Source organism: Pelophylax lessonae (assembly GCF_965119305.1).
Source record: "Pelophylax lessonae genome assembly, chromosome: 2".
Lineage (NCBI taxonomy): Eukaryota > Metazoa > Chordata > Amphibia > Anura > Ranidae > Pelophylax > Pelophylax lessonae.
Window position 1 is genome coordinate 335,052,877 of NC_138769.1, and position 20,537 is coordinate 335,073,413.

General features: G+C 42.8%; 1 protein-coding gene across 2 annotated transcripts in view; it reads left to right on the plus strand.

Moving 5' to 3' along the window:
• The window catches only part of DLGAP3 (DLG associated protein 3), a 724,943-nt gene that overhangs the window by 698,347 nt on the left and 6,059 nt on the right, over positions 1-20,537 (plus strand). For both annotated transcript variants that reach the window (XM_082246991.1, XM_082246992.1), the window contains exon 10: positions 3,978-4,069. In XM_082246991.1, coding sequence (XP_082103117.1) covers positions 3,978-4,069 — 92 coding nt within the window. The remainder of the gene's footprint in view (positions 1-3,977; positions 4,070-20,537) is intronic.

Here is a 20,537-nt window from a genome sequence, read left to right on the forward strand (position 1 = left end):
AAGAGCGCCAAAGCATGCAAAACCCGGAAATAAAACGACCGAACACGGATTTTTACCCGAACATACAGTAAAGTGTCCGTGTCCGTGTTCGGGTACAAAAAATCCAATTATTCGGTACGAACACGAATAATACAGTCCGTGTTCGCTCAACACTACTGATATGTGGTCCAGGGACGCTATATTTCGCTCACAGCACACTGGATAACTCTGCTTGCAATTCGGAAGGATGCAGGACAGGGCTCAGTGCTGCAGCTTGTTGTGCCGCCACGTCCCCATACAGCTAGTGGTGAGGATGCGAGATTTGTCAGCTCTACCCCCTCCTCCTCCTTCAGTTGGTGTGTCTAGGGGACAGAACCCACACCGGAGCAGAGATTCTTGCATCTCTGCAGGGGCAAGCCCAGAGGTGGTTCATGCTACGGCAGCTGGAGCCAGGAATGGTGGTGTGTGAAAACGGCACAAACCTCCTGTCGCCTTTAGACAGGGAAAATTGACACGTGCCATGCCTGGCACATGTCCTCAGTTTAGTGGTGCAGCATTTCTTAACTAGGTACCCAGAGTTGGAAGATCTGCTATTGCAGGCCAGAAGAGTCTGTAGCCATTTCAGGCGGTCATACACAGCCAGTACTCTGTTGGCTGAAATTCAGTGGGAATTCCACCTACCCATAAACCACCTGATTTGTGACATACCCACCAGGGGTAACTCAACTTTGGCAATGCTGCAGCGGCTGCACATCCAGCAGAAGGCCGTCAACGAGTACCTGCGTGAGTATGGAACAACAACCTTGAAGATTTTTTTCCCATACCAATAGCTGCTGATAAAGGATGCATGCACTCTACTGTCACCATTTGTGGAGGCCACCAGGATGGTGAGCTGTGACAATGCATGCATCAGTGACACAATCCCTGTTGTGTTCCTGCTGGCATTATGGACAGGGCACTCGAGGCAGAGCAATGGGAGAAATGGGAGGACTTCCTTTCCTCTCAAGGCTCGCTTTATGCAGACACCATTCTTCCTACACCACAGAATACACAAGAGGAGAGGGAGGAGGAGGACTCTGGCAGTTTTGGAGGCATTCAAGCAGAGAAAGACATACGTCAAACATTTAGAGATGGTTTTCAATCCCCAGAACCCTTGGGAGTAGTACCAGGCTGGGTGGAGGCAGTTCCAGATACTGTAATCCTCAGTGGACACAGAGGAGTCTGCTTCTCAAGCCTCCACAAACTTATGGTGCATGGGCTCTCTCATGCTTCATAGCCTGTGAAAGAACCCAAGAATATGTGGCTTTAAAAAGAAGGATCAGTATTGGTTGGCAACCCTCCTTGACCACTGTTACAAGGCGAAAGTCTCAGAACTCATCCCATCCCCACAGAGGGTGCAGAAGATGAAATCTCTTGAGGACACCTTAAAGAGTTTATCTAACACTTTTCCCACCTCTGGTAGGTTACAGTGTCGTGGAAAATGTAGTTTGGAGGCTTCTGTTGGTCAAGAGAGAAACGGTGGAGAAGGGGGCTGCCTAAGTGATGCATTTCACAATTTTTTTAGTCCTTGTCATCCAGCACTCTCAGCTTCCACATCTCATCGGCAGCATCTGCATCATATATTGGACAATTATCTAGGGGAGAAAACAGAGATTAAGAGCTTTCTAGTTGACAATCCACTGGGTTACTGGGTCATGAAAGTAGACCACTAGCCAGAACTTGCCCAGCATGCAGTTGAGCTGCTGGGCTGCCCTGCATCCAGTGTGCTTTTCCAATGGGCATTTAGTGCTACTGGAAGTTTTGTTACTGGTAATAGAAAGTGTCTGTCCACAGACTCCGTAGACCATCTGACATTTATCAAAATGAATCAGTCCTGGATTACCAGCAGATATGAAGCCCCTGATGCCGATGTCACTGATTAAGTGTTTTTAGGATGTGGAATCTCTGCAAGACTTCTAAGCTGTCTAGCATTGTGTGTGTTGATTTCATCTGGAAGAATGTGTTTAGTGTAGGTTTCATGGGCACAAGTAACACCCAAAGACCAATTTTTCCACACCTGTTTGACAGGTGCATATCATTTAAATTTTTGACAGCAAGGCCAAATCTTGCTTTCATCCTATAGGGTTATGGTGAAAAGGCACTTCCGACACCAAAGACCAATTTTTCTGCACCTGTTTGACAGGTGCATATGATTTCAATTTTGACAGCAAGGCAATTCTTGCTTTCATCAAGAGTACCACTATAAGTTTACGATGTGAAGGCACTTCCGACACCCAAATACCAATTTTTCTGCACCTGTTACTTCTATCTAAAGTCTACGGAAGAGACACCAGAATTTATCTAAAAAATCTCTAATCTTGTTTCCAGTGAACTACATTGTGGCCTCATCATACAGACTGGCCCCCCATGCCGTTGTTTGCAAAATAAAGAAATCTTGCAGGGAAAATGTCATTTTTTTGCTTTTGTAAATGCAATTATTGCTGCAGCAGCTTCTATACACAGTACAGATATGTCACCATGGGGACCTCCTAGGCACTATAGTGAAATTAATTTTTCATTTTTTCTGTTATTTATAATTGTTATGCTTTCACTTTAAGCCTTGGAAAATCACTGCACTTTAAAAATTACATTTTTTACAAACTTTTTTTTCATCGATACATGTCCCCCAGGGCAGTACACGGACCCTCATAATCATTGTATGCCCAATTACTTGCACATAAGCCTTCGAAATGGGCACTTTTGATTTTTACAGTTCGGGTCTAACAGACTTCAATGGGGTTCATTATTTGGTTCTGAACTTTGGTGATGTACGAAATTTCTGGTGCGAACCGAACAGAGGGTCGTTCGGCCCATCCCTATCTCTTAGTAAACTATCATTAAAAAATAAACTAAAATGGTATTGAATTGATTTTATTTTTTTAACTTAGGTTTGTAAGTTTTAAAACTATTTTTATTCTATTGTTCAAAATATTTAGATACTTTTTTTCTTAAATTTAATTTACAACATGTCCATGACCGGTGTCCAGAGCAGTATGGGTCTGTCAAAGAGAGTGCACAGCTGATGCTCTTCCTCTAGCTGGAATTCTGTACGGAATGGTGCAAATTATGGAGTTGGAGGTTGGAAGAGTCAATTCTCTCACTCATTCAGTTATCTTCATGTTATTTGAGGTTGAGTTATTAAGCTCTGTAAACAGTTCTTTAGCAGAACAGTTGAGATCAGTGCTTTCTGCCAAGAACTAGCTTAAAGGATAAGTTCACCTTTTAACAAAAAATAATAAATTCTCATTTTTTTGCAGGTAAAAAAATGTGCATTTATTATTTTTTGTTTCTGGAGCCTCTAAAGCATTGCACTAGCAATCAGCAGATTGCTGTTGCCATGAGGTCTCCTCCAGAACTGTCAGTGTAACTGTGTGCCCGTACATCCCATACAGGCAAGCAGATACAATCCTGGAAGGGAGAATGAACTACCACAGCGCTCCACAGCTCGGCCACATTTTTTTTTTTAATGTGACAGCTAGTGTGGTGGTGGGGGGGGGATCCCTGCTAGGTGTCAAATCGGGGATGCAGGGGCTGGTCCATTTGTAATGTGTAACATGTTACACCCGAAATATGGATGTAACATGTAACATGTTACGAAAGGTGAACTTATCCTTTAATATAAACTACCCATGCATTCCACATAATTCCAATTTCTAAAAATGTCAGAAAGGTTTTTTTTTTTTTAATACCATTCTGTTTTTTTTTGCTTGCAAACTTACCCATAATAAAAAAATGATATATCTATCAATGCCATATAATCTCTTTCACTGCCAAAAAAAAAGAATACAATGAGCGGGTAGTGGGCAAGAAATACAAATTGCAAGAAACAGAGACAAATGCAATTTAAAGCATGTTATAAAAAGTATTTTGCTTTCATTTTGATCCTTTAGCATTATTGTGAGCAATTTTAACTTTTTATAAGCTAATTCTTAAGCTTAAACTTCTCTTTTGCTTTTTAGTTTTGGAGAAGATTCGCAGTGCAGTTGGAAGCTCTCAGCTCTTGATGTCTCAGAAAGTGCAGCAGTTTTTCCGGCTCTGCCAGCAGAACATGGTATGTGACAATCTTATTACTATGCATTAGTGATACAATGCAATATATACTATAGTGTATACACAACTGTACTTATATTGCATATCTTAACAAGTAGCTAAGTGCTGGAAGTTGTGCTACAAACAACAGACATGTGGCAAAGGACTAGTCACCAGCATCCCTTGGGGTTTTCCGGCAGGTGATCTTTATCTATTACTGATTTGCAATGTTTCTTCTACACTGTTTCCTTTTGTAGATGTAGCCCTCTGGAGGCAGGGTTTTGCTTCTTCATGTCAGAGCCTCCAGCAAGAACAACAAGGAGTTGCATGGTAGTGACATCACCAAATTTCACTCAGATCTCTTTAGACTAGTAGTCAAAGGCAATAAAGTCTTGAGATGACGCTGCATGGATCAAAATTCGGGCAGTTTAGCAGGGACTCACTTAATTTCAATTCATGTATGGGCACTGAGGTTGTACAGAATTGGATCTACCAACCAGCTTCTGTACAAATGCCCTGACAGAATTTTCCCCACTCGATTACCAATGCAGGCTATAGCCTGCAACGCTGTACAACGTACTTTGCTTAGGAAGTCTCACCGCTGTCAGAAAACAATAGCTCAGCGGAGGGATTTCACTGTCCACATTGAGTGTGTGGATGGGGGAAAAGAGTCTGTTTTTTCTCTATCATTCATTGACGAATGCAGCTTCAAATCTTCTTAGCCATTGGGTTATGCTCCTCCTATCAGGAATAGGACACTAGGCAGGAAAAAGCTTTCACCACGCCTATGGGGCTGTCCCTGAAGGCATAAGCCTGCACACTCTGCTACAGCCCTCAGTTTGTTTCTGCCTAGTTTAGGAGTAGGACCTAGTTCCGAGCTGGGACTTTGGTCTTAGCAGTTATTTTTGGAACCTTTTTTTGTACTTTATTCCTTAAGTAGAATTGCTGGAGAACTACAAGCAACAGCTGGCTGGGTTTCGGACTGGATATTCTAGATCCTTAAGGTCTCCCAGCCTGGCCAGCAAGCTTGAGAAGGTTATTGTCCAGCACTGGGCCTCCCCACGACAGAGCCCGATGGACGGGGACGAGCCCACGAGTGGACTGTCTTGCTTGGACACGAAGGACCTGGAACGCCCTAAGTCGCAGCTTAACCCTTGGCTGACAGCACCCCCATCCCTGGTGGGAGGCAGTCTGCTCGGAGTGGCGCCCACCTGATCTGTGGTATGGTGAGTAAGAGTCTCCCCATTTCTCTTGTGGTCTCGGGGTGGACGTGGGCCCCCTCCATGAAATAGTCAGACCCTCGGGTATCCCTCGGTTCCCCTGGCCTCTCAGAAATACCAGGCCCCCCTTCAGCTGCTCCCCACTTCCCATTGCAGGTTCCTACCTTTGGGGGAGGATATATTGCACCCACTGCGGCGGTTCTTTGGGGGTGAGGGTGTTTTTCTGGTGGGGTCCCCTCCTGAAGACCATCCAAAGCATTTGTCACTGACTCCCCTGGGGTCTTGGAGACTGCATGGCGCACCATGGGGGCAGCCATTTTGCTGTAGACTTGCCCTACATTAATGTCAGAATCCCTCATTGTAATGTATGGGCAGCCATTTTCTAAATCTTCCCCATAGGAATGCATTGGGCGGCAATTTTCTTGTGGTCCACGGTGCTGGACAGCATAGGAAAGGCATCAGACACTATAGGTATGACCCAGGTACTTTAACTTCCTCTGTCAGATCATTTCTCTCTGCTGTACAGATTGTTCCTGCAAGCCTCCTGATCAGTTTGGTAATGTTTTTTGGGGTCTCCTGTGGGTTTCCTCACACACACTGCTAATGGACTGTGTTAGGCTGGGACTTGCAGTACCGCTGTAGCAGCGGTGCAATCGTGTTTTTGCAACTTTTTTAAAGTGACACTACATCTATTTAAATTTAGTAAACATGGAGACCCAGGACAAAATTTCACCTACAGACCCCCTCAGTGTGAATGTGGAACCTTCTGGGTGACAGCCCCTGTCAGCTCTTACAGCAGTTTTGGAAAGCCTAGTGTCAAAAGTGGATTTAATGTTAAAAAGTAACACTAGCCGTAAACGCCTTTTGCCTTCACCCTCCTCTGTTGTATCTTCAGATTCAGAGGCTGATGTGGCCACCACAGATGCACCCCACCCTGGTGGCTCTGTGTAATCACATTCTGATGGCAAAGAGGACCTGTCCTCGTCAGCCACTGCTCGAGAAAGTGCTTTGGTGGAAGCACTTATAGTTTCAGTGCGAGAAACTTTAAAAATGGCGGATGAATCTACAGTGTCAGGACCGCAGGTGTCTTTTGGCACCCGCAAATTCCAGAAATTGGGCAAAGTGTTCCCCTGTCCGGAACTTTTGACAATATTGTCAATGAAAAATGGGGGCGCATTAAGCACATGTTAGTGGTGCCCAAGCATTTCCCTTCCCTTCACGGATGAGGTTTCCACTCGGTGGACCGTGCCACCAAAGGTGGATCATCCAGTTTCCAGATTGAATTGAAGTCTACTGTGGTCCCGATGGAGGAATCCCCGGCCTTTACAGACCCTGTTGATAGACCGATTGAGTCTCTGTCCCGCCATTTACATGTGATAGCGGGCTCCATATTGAAACCAATTTTTGTGACCACCCTGGTGTAGCAGACCGTCACTGAATGGGTGAAGTTGCTAAAAGGGGTCTTGGAAATGGAACAACTCTCCCGAGGCTGATTGAGCTCTTGGATCAAATGGCTCAAGCCCTTCTGTATATATGCGATGCGTCACTGGAAGCGGCTCCACTGGTACCCAGAGTGTTCGCTGTGGGGATTGCTATTAGATGCATGGTGTGGCTGAAAATCTGGTCTGAGGACCAGGCTTCCAAAAAGGCTGTGTCTGACATTCCCTTTATGGGGGAGAGGTTGTTTGGATCCTCCCTCGATGAGTTGATCAAAGGCCTTACGGGTGGGAAGAGTACTCTTCTCCCTCAATCCTCTAAAGGCAAGATGGGGGCCTTATTTTACTGCTCATAGGCGGCTTTTTCGTACCTCCGAGTCGCAAGAAAAAGGAAAGCCGTTCAGGTCTTCTGGGAATTCCAAGAAGACGTGGTCAGGCAAAATGAAGACAGGCCAATCCGAATCTGCAGACAAATCTTCATCTGCATGAAGGGGCGCTCTCACCCGTTTCTGGGGTGGGGGGACGTCTTCCCTTCTTTCCAGAACCATGGACGTCTTTGTTTCAGGACAAATGGGTTGACGAACTGACAAGAACGAACTCCGGTCTCGACCATCGGACAGGTTCTTCCTGTCCAATCTACGTCTATCTCCAGACTGTTTGAGGGATCCCAGAGAGGCGGTACAAGATCTATTGTCGCAAAGGGTGATTGTGCCGGTTCCCTCTCAGGAACGGTTTCAAGGGTTTTATTCAAGCCTGTTTACTGTGCCCAGGAAGGAAGGCAAAGTGCGTCCAATCCTGGATTCCAAGGCTTTGAATCGCTTTGTGCGGGTACAGAGGTTTTCGAATTGAGTCCATTCGCACGGTAGTTGCGTCCCTACACCAGGGAGACTTTTTGGCCTCCATAGATATCAAGGACGCATATCTACACATCCCTATCTATGCTGGACATCAGCGTTTTCTCTGCTTCGCTATAGGAGAGGAGCATTATCAATTTGCGGCGTTACCCTTTGGTCTCGCCTCCGCCCCCAGGGTCTTCACCAAGTTGCTGGCTCCGGTGTTGGCATTACTGTGCCAACGGGGGTTATCTGGACAATCTCCTGTGGAGGGCGGACTCTCACTCAGCCCTATTGGGCGATTTGACTGTCACTGTCCAAACACTACAAAAATTTGGTTGGAACATCAATTTCAAAAAATCTGCCCTGATACCTTCAATGAGACTGGATTATCTGGGCCTGACTCTGGACTCTGCTTTGGCGAGGATCTTTTTTCCCCCCGACAAGTTAGAGAAATTGCAGGGGGCGATCCGGTTGTTGTTAGCAATCAATCTGTCCTCTCTGTGGACTTGCATGCGGGCCTTGGGTCTAATGGTTTTTACCTTCGAGGCGGTTCCGTTTTCTTAGTCCCACACGAGACCTTTACATAGGGAGATTTCTGTAAAATGGAACAAGGATCCAAAATATTTGGATACTTTGATTCGGTTGAGTTGCAACACAAAGTCTGCTCCTCTGTGGTGGCTTCACTCGTCAGCACTTCACCAAGGCAAGTCCTTCCTGCTGTTGTATTGGACGGTTCTAACCACGGACGCCAGCCTGGACAGTCACTGGACGGCTCGTCTGCAAGGTTGCCCAGTCTGGATTAAATCGGACAATGCCATGGCCGTGGCGTACATCAATCATCAAGGGGGCACCAAGAGTGTCTTGGCAGCCCGGGAGGTGGCAGAGATTCTGGATTGGGCGGAGAAGTTTGTTCCATCTCTTTCTGATGTGCATATCCCTAGGGTGAAGAACTGGCAGGTGGATTACCTGAGTCGTCAGGTGTTGGATCAGGGGGAGTGATCCCTGCACCCGGAGGTGTTTCACCTCATGTGTGTGCACTGGGGGACACCCGATGTCAACCTGTTTGCTTCCCAACTCAACAAGAAGGTTCCGAGATTTGTGACCAGGTCAAAGGATCCTCTGGCTGATGCCACAGACCCACTGGTGTCTTCTTGGGGTCAGTATCGGCTGATCTATGTGTTCCCTCGGCTGAAACTCCTGATGAAGCTGCTGCGCAGAATAGGGGTGGAAGGGGTTCTGGTCATTCTAGTGGCCCCAGAGCCTTGCCAGTCTTGGTATGCAGATCTGGTAAGGTTGGTCGCCGATGCTCCTTGGAGGTTTCCTCTCAGGGAAGATGTGTTGTCTCAAGGGCCGATCTTCCATCCTGCTTTATGGTCGCTGGCTTTAACGGCGTGGCTGTTAAAAGCCAGGTATTGAAGGATACAGGTCTTTTTGACACTGTGATTTCTACATTGTTGAAGTCCAGAAAGTCTATTTCCAGGAAGCGTTTGGCCTTGGGCACTATTAAAGGCCAAGTAACAGCTTTGGCTGTGTTTTTTTCAACACCCTTTAGCTACGTATGCCCTGGTTCGCACTTTTATTCAGGGGGTGCGTCATATGGCGCCTCCGAGACGATCCCCGTTACCTCTGTGGGATCTGAATTTGGTGTTACTGGTTCTTCAAAAACCTCCTTTTGAGAACATTAGGGAGATTCCCCTGCTTACATTATCTCAGAAGGTTGCCTTTTTGGTGGCTATCACTTCTGCCCGCAGGATATCTGAACTGGTGGCGTTGTCTTATCGTTCACCTTATCTGGTGGTCCACAGAGATAAAGTAGTACTTCAACCTAATCAGTCGTTTCTTCCTAAGGTGGTTTCTGTTTTCTATTTGAATGAAGACATTGTGCAGCCTTCACTCTGTCCTAAGCCCAGGCATCCCAAGGAAATTGCTTTGCATTCTTTGGATGTGGTTTTGGCAATTAGAGTCCACCTGGCGGCTACTGAATCTTTCAGGAAATCAGACTCTCTTTTTGTCCTTCCTGAAGGACCTTGAAAAGGTTTGGCTGCGTCTGCTGCGACCATATCCAGATGGATCAGGCAGACGGGGGTTCAGGCTTATTCCCTGAAGGGTCGGGTTCCTCTCTTCCCAGTGAAGGCACATTCTACTAGAGCGCTGAGTGCCTCTTGGGCTTTTCGCCAGTGATGCAAGTTTGCAAGGCGGCAAGTTGGTCGTCAGTGCACATGTTTACAAAATTCTACAAGGTAGATGTGTTGGCATTATTGGATGCCTCTTATGGCCGCAAGGTTTTGCAGGCTGCTGTTTAAAAGAGAAAATGTTCTCTCTTTGAGGGTGTATGGTTTTTTCTAGGTGAGCTCCAGTTGTTCCTGGTTCAGCTCCTTGGAACCTTGTTGGCTATGTTTAGCCTTTGGGGAATTAAGTTCTTCTTTGCTTTGTTTTTCCCACCCCTCATGAAAATACTGCTTTGGGAAGTCCCAATAGCTAAGAAAATTTGAAGCTGTGTCTGTCAATGCGTCTGTTGATTCAGCACAGTGTTATTTAAAAGGACAATTGCACTGTAATGCGACACTGAACCTAAATAAAATTGATGTCCTTTTTTCCCCCACAAATAGAGCTTTCTTTTGGTGGTATTTGATCACCTTTACGATTTTTATTTATTGCGCTATAAACAAAAAAAGAGCACAATATTTTTCACCTTCTGCTATATAACATTCCCAAAAAAAAAATTAAAAATCTATTTTTTTTCATCCTTTTAGGCCAATTTGTATTCTACTACATATTTTTGGTAAAAAAAAAACTCACAATAAGCATATTTTGATTGGTTTGCGCAAAAGTTATCGTGTCTACAAACTAGGGGAAAGATTTATGTCATTTTTATTTATTTATTTATTTTTACTAGTAATGGTGGTGATCTGGGATTTTTAGTGGGACTGCGACATTGCGGCGAATAGATCGAACCCCTAACTGACATTTATGACACTTTTGGGGGGACCAGTGACATTACTACAGTAATCAGTGCTAAAATTATGCACTGTTACTGTAATAATGACACTGGCAGGGAAAGGGGTTAACCCAGGGGTGATCAATGCGTTAAGTGTGAGCCTAGGGGAGTGTTTTCTAACTGTGTGGGGGAGGGACTTGTGAAATCAACACAGAGACCTGTGATCCTAAATAGGAGGATCACAGGTGCTCTGTGTTAATTCCAGAGAGAACAACGGTCTGCTGTGTTTAGAACAGCGGACCGCCGTTCTCTCTTCACGGGGAGTGATCACAGGTGCCTGGCTTTATGGCTGCCTAATGGGGGCGCGTGCCTCCAGTGGCATGCTCGTGCCCCTGGGGAAGCCATACAGGTACATTGGTTTGCGCAGACGAGCCAGCCTGCCGCAGTATATCTGCGGCGGGCGGTCAGCAAGTGGTTAAATTGTTTCTGTCTCATTATACACAAAGCCAAATTGTTTAAAGAATGTTAACGCATATGATCCTGAGCAGTGATAGTTATTCTCAGCTTTTTTCTGTGATTCTTGTTTCACCTCAGTTGTGAGTTCCCTGCAGTTTGATGTTTGATCCTTGGCAGTATTGTATATACAGTATATACGCATTTATTTCTATATTCTTATTTGAAATGGAGAATCAGCTGGAAAACCACAACCATAAAGGAAAAAAATACAACAGGTATTGCATATTTACATTAAAAGTTAACAATGGGGTTGTTCATTTTGAATGGCAAATTTAACACAGTGAAACTTGGATGGATGATTCAACTTATTTTCTACTCCTTCGGTAGGCTTTCCGTAATGCTTCAAATATGCTCCTGGCCCTCCTTGTCTTACTTGCCTGGAAGCAATGACCCTAGGTTAACATTACACATTCTGTGATGAAATTGATATTAGGATTTAGTGTCACCGATATTTAAAGTGTTACTAAACCCAGAACCTGCATTCACTATATCTGGCCTCCCACGGTATACAAAACATTGAAATGCAATTATTTTAGTAAATATAAACTGCTAAATACCTTTTCTCATCATCAGTATATAGCAACCTTGTGACTTGTATCACTGTCTGCTTAAGCTTGTAGGAGGAGTTTTCGTTCTCTCCTGACCCTCTGTTTGGACACTGCTGATTGGCCCTGTGCTGATCAAATGCACTCTCCCAAGAAAAAAAACTCTCTAGCAATACACACCAAACTGAGCATGTGCAGTCTGTTTTCTAATGCTCTGTTCTATAACGAGATGGGTTAAGAAGGGGAGGAGACAGATTCAAACAGCCTTTTTACACAATGCAGAGGATAAACCCCTTAGGTTCCACAGTGAGCATAACAAGCATGCTTTACTGCATATACAGACTGATTTTACTGTTGTGGGTTTAGTAACACTTTAATAGATTTGCTTTGAAGTAACCCTTTCATGAAAGAAAAAGCAGATACAATTGGCCACATCCTCCTTAACCACTTGACGACCGCCCAGATTTACTGCGGCAGGCGGCTGCTCATGGGCAATCCGACGTAGTACTACTTCGCTCGCTCAGGAGACTCTAGGGGGCGAGCCAGTGCGTGTGACAGGCAGCTTTACCTGTGTCTCAGCCAATGAGGAGACAGAGACCCTGGAGAGCAGTGGCTTATCGCTGAACTCGCGATCAGGCTTGGGTATGAATTGAAGGTAAAAAACCTTCTGTCATTAGAACCACTTCAACCTGCTCTAAAATGGCACATCCATATCATGTATACAAACTACTACAGGAAAACTAACATTTACAAAAAAAAAAAATAATGCTTTTTTTAATTGCCGGTAAATGACAGCTCCTGGCTGTTTCCTGCTTCTTTTTGTAAACAAATGGCTGGAATTCCTTTTATTTATACTGGACCCATATCCTAAATGAGGGTCCAGTATGAATGTTAATGGCAGACCACACACCTACAGGAGTAATAGTGTGGGATTCCCCCTTACAGAAAAAGACAAGAAAAAAAAAAGCAACAGGCCCTTCCCAAAATCCATACTTGGGTGGGATGGAGGAGCGTACACCTCACCCTCTTGAAATATACCAGGTCAGGCCAGTTCTTTATTAAAAAAAAAAAAAAAAACTGCAAATGTTCTGCAATGTAAATCGATCCTCAATCATGCCATCCAGCGATGCAGATCCATGCCAATCATGATTAATTAAATCTTTCAGCTGCTGACACCGTACACAAAAAGACAAGTAAAAAAGCAATTGGTTCTTCCAAAATCCATACCAAGGGGGATGGAGGAGCGTACACCCCATCCCAACTTCTTGAAATATACTGGGTCACATGTCCTTAAATTAGGAAGGGTACCTTGCTAGGGTAGACCCCCTGGAAAAGTACCTTGGTTCTATGTTAATGGGGACATGGGCCTCTTCCCCATAATCCTGGATTGGTTGTATTGATTGTACTCCTACTCATTCACAAAAAGATTTAACTAAAGACAAACACCTCTTGACAAGTTCTTTATTTAAAAAAAAAAACTGCAAATGTTCTGCAATGTAAATCAATCCTTAATCATGCCATCCAGCGATGCAGATCCATGCCAACCATGATGAATCAAATCTGCCAGCTGCTGACACAATCTGTTCTCGATGACTGCGCAACACGAATGACAGCTCCCAGTCCATGTAGTGTAATGTAAAAGTGGTAGGTCATCCCAGGTGATGTCATTGACCAAATATGGACATGGAATAACAAAGTTATTTGTTAACAATAGAACATAACAGCACAGCAGTAATGTACTGTATAACAATACCTGGAAGATCATCAATCAGCATGATTACAGTGATAGTGAAAAAGAAAAGAAGAGCATATTAAAGTGATTGTAAAGTCTAGTTGAAAAAAAAAAAACTATTTGCTGGACATTTGCAGAGCAGTTGAAAAGATTGGTGGACTATAATCATAATGCCCAAACTCCATTGACGTCTATAGGGGGCTTAATTTTTTTTTCAGGGCAGGTTAAAAAAGGCAGGGGTACTTGGGCACTGTCATGAAAAACATGTACCAATACAATAAAAACAAAACAAAAAAACTTTATATACAATTTAAATAGATCAGGTCTTTAAATAATGCTTACTTGGTAACAATAATAATATAGAATTCCTTTAAGGCTCGGTTCACACTGATGCGATGCGGGAAGGCTGCGAATTCGCAGCCTGTTCCCGCATCGCACACGCACCCCCGGCAGTTCACACTGCCATATGCGATCCGCTGGGGGTGTCAATGTAATCTTAACGACACCCCCAGTTTGATCGCATATCGCAGTGCGATCGTGCAGTTCGCACAGGATCGGATCGCACAAGTGTGAACCGCTGTGCGATCAGATCCTGATGCGGCAGCAAAAATGCCTCCTGTGCGTGTTTGCGGTGGGTGCGATGCGAATTTAGCCATACAAACTGTATGGCTAAACTCGCACCGCACAGCTGGTCGCATGTCATGTCGGAGCAGTGCGCTCCGACATTACATGCGAACCCCGCACACGCAGTAGTGTGAACCGGGGCTAAATAACATGCTTTGAAGGGATACCTTTAACCTGTTCATGGAGTGCCACACTTGTAGGATGAGCAAAAGTGACATTTAGCCCCGGTTATCACAGACATTTTCTCAAAGTTTGCTCCATTGGCTCCTCAACTCATCACCTCCTTAGCGCAACAGCTTTGCTGTCAGATCTTCCTTTAAGTCAGAGGAAGGTGGAGTCCTGGATATGGGGTGGAGTCACCAAAGTGTCCAACCTGGAATGGAATTAACTCTCGGCTAGACATGTGCAGTTTGTTTCGTTCTGATTGGAAATTGGGATACATTTTTCGATATTCAGAAATTCGGATGTATCCAAATTTCTGAATCATAAAAGGAAAGAATTTGAATGAATCTGAAATAAATTAACTAAACAAAATTTTGTCGGAATTCAATTTAAAGTCAAACTGAATTAGAATCTAATTCTAAATCAAAACAAAATTGAATTAGAAAACGCATTTGAAATATAAACATATTTCTGACTATTGCTGATTTCCTTCAAAAACTGTATGCAAGTGTATCTAAAAAAATGATGCTGTTTTGAAGCAAAGGGGTATTCAAATATGGATTTAATTTAAAATTTTCTTCTGTTCTCTCACTCTGCATTTTTTAAAATGATAAAAATAAACTTTTTTTGTATAACTTAGAACACTTCACATTTTCTAAATAAACCCTATTAATTCAAAGAAGATTAATGTTTCAAAAATCAAACTGTCAATATTACTGGTGAATGAATAATTTTAATACATTTGTGTCCAGACCAACATACAGTATATGCATTTTATACCCTAGGGCCCTTTTTTTCTGTTTCAATCATTTTGGTAAAGGTTTAACTGGACATAGATGGTGTAATTTTATTTTCTGCAACAGGCTGCATAAAAGAAAATCGCTCAATTCCCCCATTCACACAGTCAGTGTTGATTGGGGAATCCCTCCTGTGAAGCTATTGTGTTCTCCCAGTAGGGGGACAGAGAGAACCATCCCTACCAGGGGAACCCACAGTGATTACTGCTAGCAGCAATAGTCACTGGCAAATATTGCATGAAAAATCTGACATGCTGGTTGTACTCAAGTCGAGCAATAGATCGACTTGGGTACAATCATCCTGCCCATGGATGGTTCGAATCTCAGCTAGTCCCTGATGAACTGGCCAAGATTCAAACAACCTGCATCCAGCTTTAGTGAAAGGACAAATAGAGAACATACAGCCTTCTATGGCAAATGTAGGTAGAACTTGCAAGCAATGCAGGTGAGACACAGTTTGGGAATAACAAACAAAAGTGGCATACGTACATAGTAGGTACAGCAATAAGGATCAAACTAGATCATCAAAACCAACCAGTGATGGTCAAAAAAAAAAAAAAAAACCTTACCTAATAAAACTGCCATCTTTACTGTCAAAGATTACATCAGATTTAAATGGGAACAAATATCATGCTGGATATCTATACTGATATGGACTGGATAATGTGTTAGGAAGGATGCCACATCATTTGATGGAAATGAAAACTGTCAAACTTCAAAATGGTGAACTCACAGACACCCCAAAAAAATCAAAGTGAAAAAATGATGCAGCAGGCTAGTCTATTTTGCTGAAATTTCATTGCAGCAACTCAAAATGGTACTCAGTAGTTTGTATGGCCCCCACGAGACAACGTATGATGTCCTGGGGTATTTCCTCCCAGATCTGGACCAGGGCATTACTGAGCTCCTGAACAGACTGAGGTGCAACCTGGCAGATGGACCGAGACATAATGTCCCAGAGGTGTTCTATTGGATTTAGGTCAGGTGAGCTTGGGAGCCATTCAGTGGTATCAATTCCTTCATCGTCCAGGAACTGGCTGCATATTCTCGCCACATGATGCTGGGCACTGTTTTGCACCAGGATGAACCCAGGACCCACTGCACCGGTGTAGGGTCTGACAATGGGTCGAAGGATTTCATCCTGATACCTAAAAGCAGTCAGGGTGCCATTGTCTATTCTGTAGAGGTCTGTGAGTCCCTCCATGGATATGCCTTCCTAGACCATCACTGATAACCACCTGTTATGCTGAACAATGTTACAGGCAGCATAATGTTCTCAACGGCTTCTCCAGATCCTTTCACCTCTGTCACCTGTTCTTATCTGTGAAAAACATAGGGCGCCATGGCGAAACTGCCAATTCTAGTGTTCAATAGTAAATGCCAATTGAGCTCCATGGTTGCAGGCAGTGAGCACAGGGACCACTGGAGGACATTGGGCCGTCAGGCAACCCTCATAAAGTTTGTTTCTAAGTGTTTGATCAGAGACATTCACACCAGTGGCATGCTGGAGGTCATTTTGTAGGGCTCTGGCAGTGCTCATCCTGTTCCTCCTTGCACAAAGGAGCAGATACCAGTCCTGCTGATGGGTTAAGGACCTTCTACGGCCCTGTCCAGCTCTCCTACAGTAGCTCCCTGTCTCCTGAAATCTCTTCCATGCTTTCGAGACTGTGCTGAGAGACACAGCAAACCTTCTGGCAATGGCACATATTGATGTGCCATCCTGGAGGAGTTTGACTGGCTGTGCAACCTCTATAGGATTCAGGTATCACCTCATGCTACCAGTAGTAACACTGACCCTAGTCATATGCAAAACTAGTGAAAAACAAGGAGAAAAGATGAGTAGGGAAAAAAAAGTTCAGTGGCCTCCACATGTAAAACCATTCTGTTTTGGAAGTCATCTTATTGTTGCCCATCTAGTGCCCCTGTTGTTAATTTCATTAACACCAAAGCAGCTGAAACTGATTAACAACCCCCTCTGCTACTTAACTGACTATATCAATATCCCAGGAGTTTCATTGACTTGATGCTATACTCTGAATAAAAAGTGTTCCTTTAACTTTTTTTTGAGCAGTGTATTTTCCTTGCATGTGGACGGGAGTGAAACGTCATCGCATTCTCTAAACTCTGTGGCAAATTCCCTTGCAATGTGCAAATTCCCTTGCAAAGTGAACAGCTTGTTTGCTATTAGTAAATCACCCCATTTGAGAGAAATGAAGACAACCCTTATTTGAGTGTGTCCCCATTTTAGAAATGTTGTCATATAATGAATATCTACCAGGAGGTAAAATAGGGAAAGATGTGAAAATGGACACAGAGAATATGTACAGTATCTATGTACAGTAGAGTACACCCCTCACATTTTTGTAAATATTTTATTACTGTATATCTTTTCAAATGTGACAAATGACACTTTGCTACAATGTACAGCTTGTATAAGAGTGTAAATTTACTGTCCCCTCAAAATAACTCAACACACAGCCATTAATGTCTAAACCGCTGGCAACAAAAGTGAGTACACCCCTAAGTGAAAATGTCCAAATTGGGCCAAATTAGCCATTTTTCCTCCCCGTGTCATGTGACTCATTAGTGTTACAAGGTCTCAGGTGTGAATGGGGAGGAGGTGCGTTAAATGTTGTATTATCGTGCTCACTCTCTCATACTGGTCACTGGAAGTTCAACATGGCACCTCATGGCAAAGAACTGAAAAAAAGAATTGTTGCTCTGCATAAAGATGGCCTAGGCTATAAGAAGATTGCCAAGACCCTGAAACTAAGCTACAGCTGGATTACTGGAACCATGTCCTGTGGTCTGATGAGACCAAGATAAACTTATTTGGTTCAGATGGTGTCAAATGTGTGTGGTGGCAACCAGGAGAGGAGTACAAAGACAAATGTGTCTTGCCAACAGTCAAGCATGCTGGTGGGAGTGTAAAGCAAATAACCTCGCGCTTGTGGTGAGGTGCAAAACCATATAGGTGTAGAATGAATCAAAATGTGATATAGCTGCAGCTGAAAAATTAAAGTTCAATTGCCTTTAGTGCAATGTAAACCGTGATAATCAGCGCTGCTATGTAAACCATAAAATCAATGAAATCAATAAAAATCAATAAAAATCCATAAATATATCAATAAATGTGCACATCAATAAGAAACATAGCAATGTGCTGAGAAATCCCTTTGCTCTTAAATCAATAAGTAAATGTCCTTTCTTGTGCAAATAGCAAACAAATAAATAAGGGTGTTGCTGTGCTCCACTTCTGAGGAAAGTGCTTGTGCTCCCCCTTCTGGTTCCCTACTTAACAGAGCCACATGAAAGTAGAGCAGAGGTAGAAAATCAAATTTCTCTGATATAGACAAGGATCCCTGTAGAGCCAGAATAGTGTGATGGTGGTAGTTGGAAATATCCTTAGTTGCTAGTGTTCTTGAAGACCCTCATTGAAACAAAAGGTCATCCATAGTGAAGTAAGTACGGAAAAGCTTTTATTGAAATCTACTTACACAAAGTATCAAAATAAAAACGGCAGTGCATGGCTCGGTGGTTACTGCTCTCGCAGCGTGCGTTCCACCGGCCGGATATGACGTGGTATGCTCAACCTCTCGCTAGACGCATCATCTGTAGCTGACGTATTGAGCGTCCATTGAGCTTATATGTAATACACTCCTCCTACTCCACCCAACGGTGTCACATACAGCACAATTAGCCGAAACTGGTCACTCGTGACCGCTCGTCCGTAATGTATCTTGTTTTTATGGATTTCAGGGGCAGATATTAGCATCCAATATGGTATATGTTATATGGAATAAATTAATATCAGGAAAAGAAGAAAAAAATAGAGACGCATTCACTGTATAGCCAATATATCAACAGTGGCCTCTAGTGGTGAAAAGTAGGTAAATCATTGTCTATTGCTGGAGGAATGACTTACATCTAGCAAGATATAATAAACTGTAAGAAAAACATTACAAAAAATTTACAAGAAAATTATTACTAAGAAATGTAAACCCAGAGCATTGAAATAAATCAAAGACAACAATATTAGGCATAATACTAAAATCAATACATATAAAATATAAATATGTGTAATATAAAATGTATATATTTTCAATCAAATCCAACAAAAAGTCAGCAACATCAACAGAGATGAATTATTAAAACCCAAAACTAAAGAGAATAAACCATACCAATTAGCTTTTTGCACAGAATATAACCAACAATACAAACAATTGGAGAACATCATCAAATCCCATTTGCCTATCTTTTTGAGGGACCCCGTATACAAAAGAATTCTACCAAAAAAAACAAAATGTATCTATAGAAGGACCCCATTCTTAAAGACAAGATTGTTAAAAGCATTCCTGATCCACTCACTAAAATGGTAACATTTTTGGATCAAAAAGGTTTTTTTTTGATGTGGTAGGTGTCTCACATGTCGCACATGCATAACCAATAATAAAGCAAAGAAAGTAACACAATTCCAATCGACCACTACCAGACGGCAATATGAAATTGACAATGTCATCACCTGTAGTAGTACTCACGTAACTTACCTGTTGGAATGTGAATGCGGACTCCAATACATAGGAAGAACCACAAGGGAACTACGGGTGAGACTGAGAGAACATATTAATATTAAAAAAGGTTTTAGAAAACATAATTTATCTAACCACTTCAGACTTTACCACAACAAAGACCCCAGTAAATAAAAATTTTGTGGTATCGTCAAAATTGAAAAACAGGAGAGGTACCAATATGAAGAAGTCCATCTCACAAAATGAAAGTAGGTGGATCCATAGGCTTGGTAGTATGACACCTAAAGGTTTAAACGTAGAACTAGACATTAATTGTTTTATCAATGATTTTTAAATTTTTAATATTACATTTTATATTACACATATTTATATTTATATTTTATATGTATTGATTTTAGTATTATGCCTAATATTGTTGTCTTTGATTATTTCTATGCTCTGGGTTTACATTTCTTTGTAATAATTTTCTTGTAAATTTTTTTGTAATGTTTTTCTTGCAGTTTATTATATCTTGCTAGATGTAAGTCATTCCTCCAGCAATAGACAATGATTTACCTACTTTTTACCACTAGAGGCCACTGTTGATATATTGGCTATACAGTGAATGCGTTTCCATTTTTTTCTTCTTTTCCTGATATTAATTTATTCCATATAACATATACCATATTGGATGCTAATATCTGCCCCTTATATGTATATGAAATACATAAAAACAAGATACATTACGGACGAGCGGTCACGAGTGACCAGTTCTGGCTAAATGAGGTGTATGCGACACCGTTGGGTGGAGTAGGAGGAGTGTATTACATATAAGCTCAATGGACGCTCAATACATCAGCTACAGATGACGCCCAAAGGGGAGGGCGAAACGCGTCTAGCGAGAGGTTGAGCGTACCACATCATATCCAGCCGGTGGAACGCACGCTGCGAGAGCAGTACCCACTGAGCCGTGCACTGCTGTTTTTATTTTGATACTTTTTGTAAGTAGTTTCTTCGTTTCAATAAAAGCTTTTCCGTACTTACTTCACTATGGATGACCTTTTGTTTCAATGAGGGTCTTCAAGAACACCAGCAACTAACGATATTTCCAACTACCACCATCGCACTATTCTGGCTCTACAGGGATCCTTGTCCATATCAGAGAAATTAGATTTT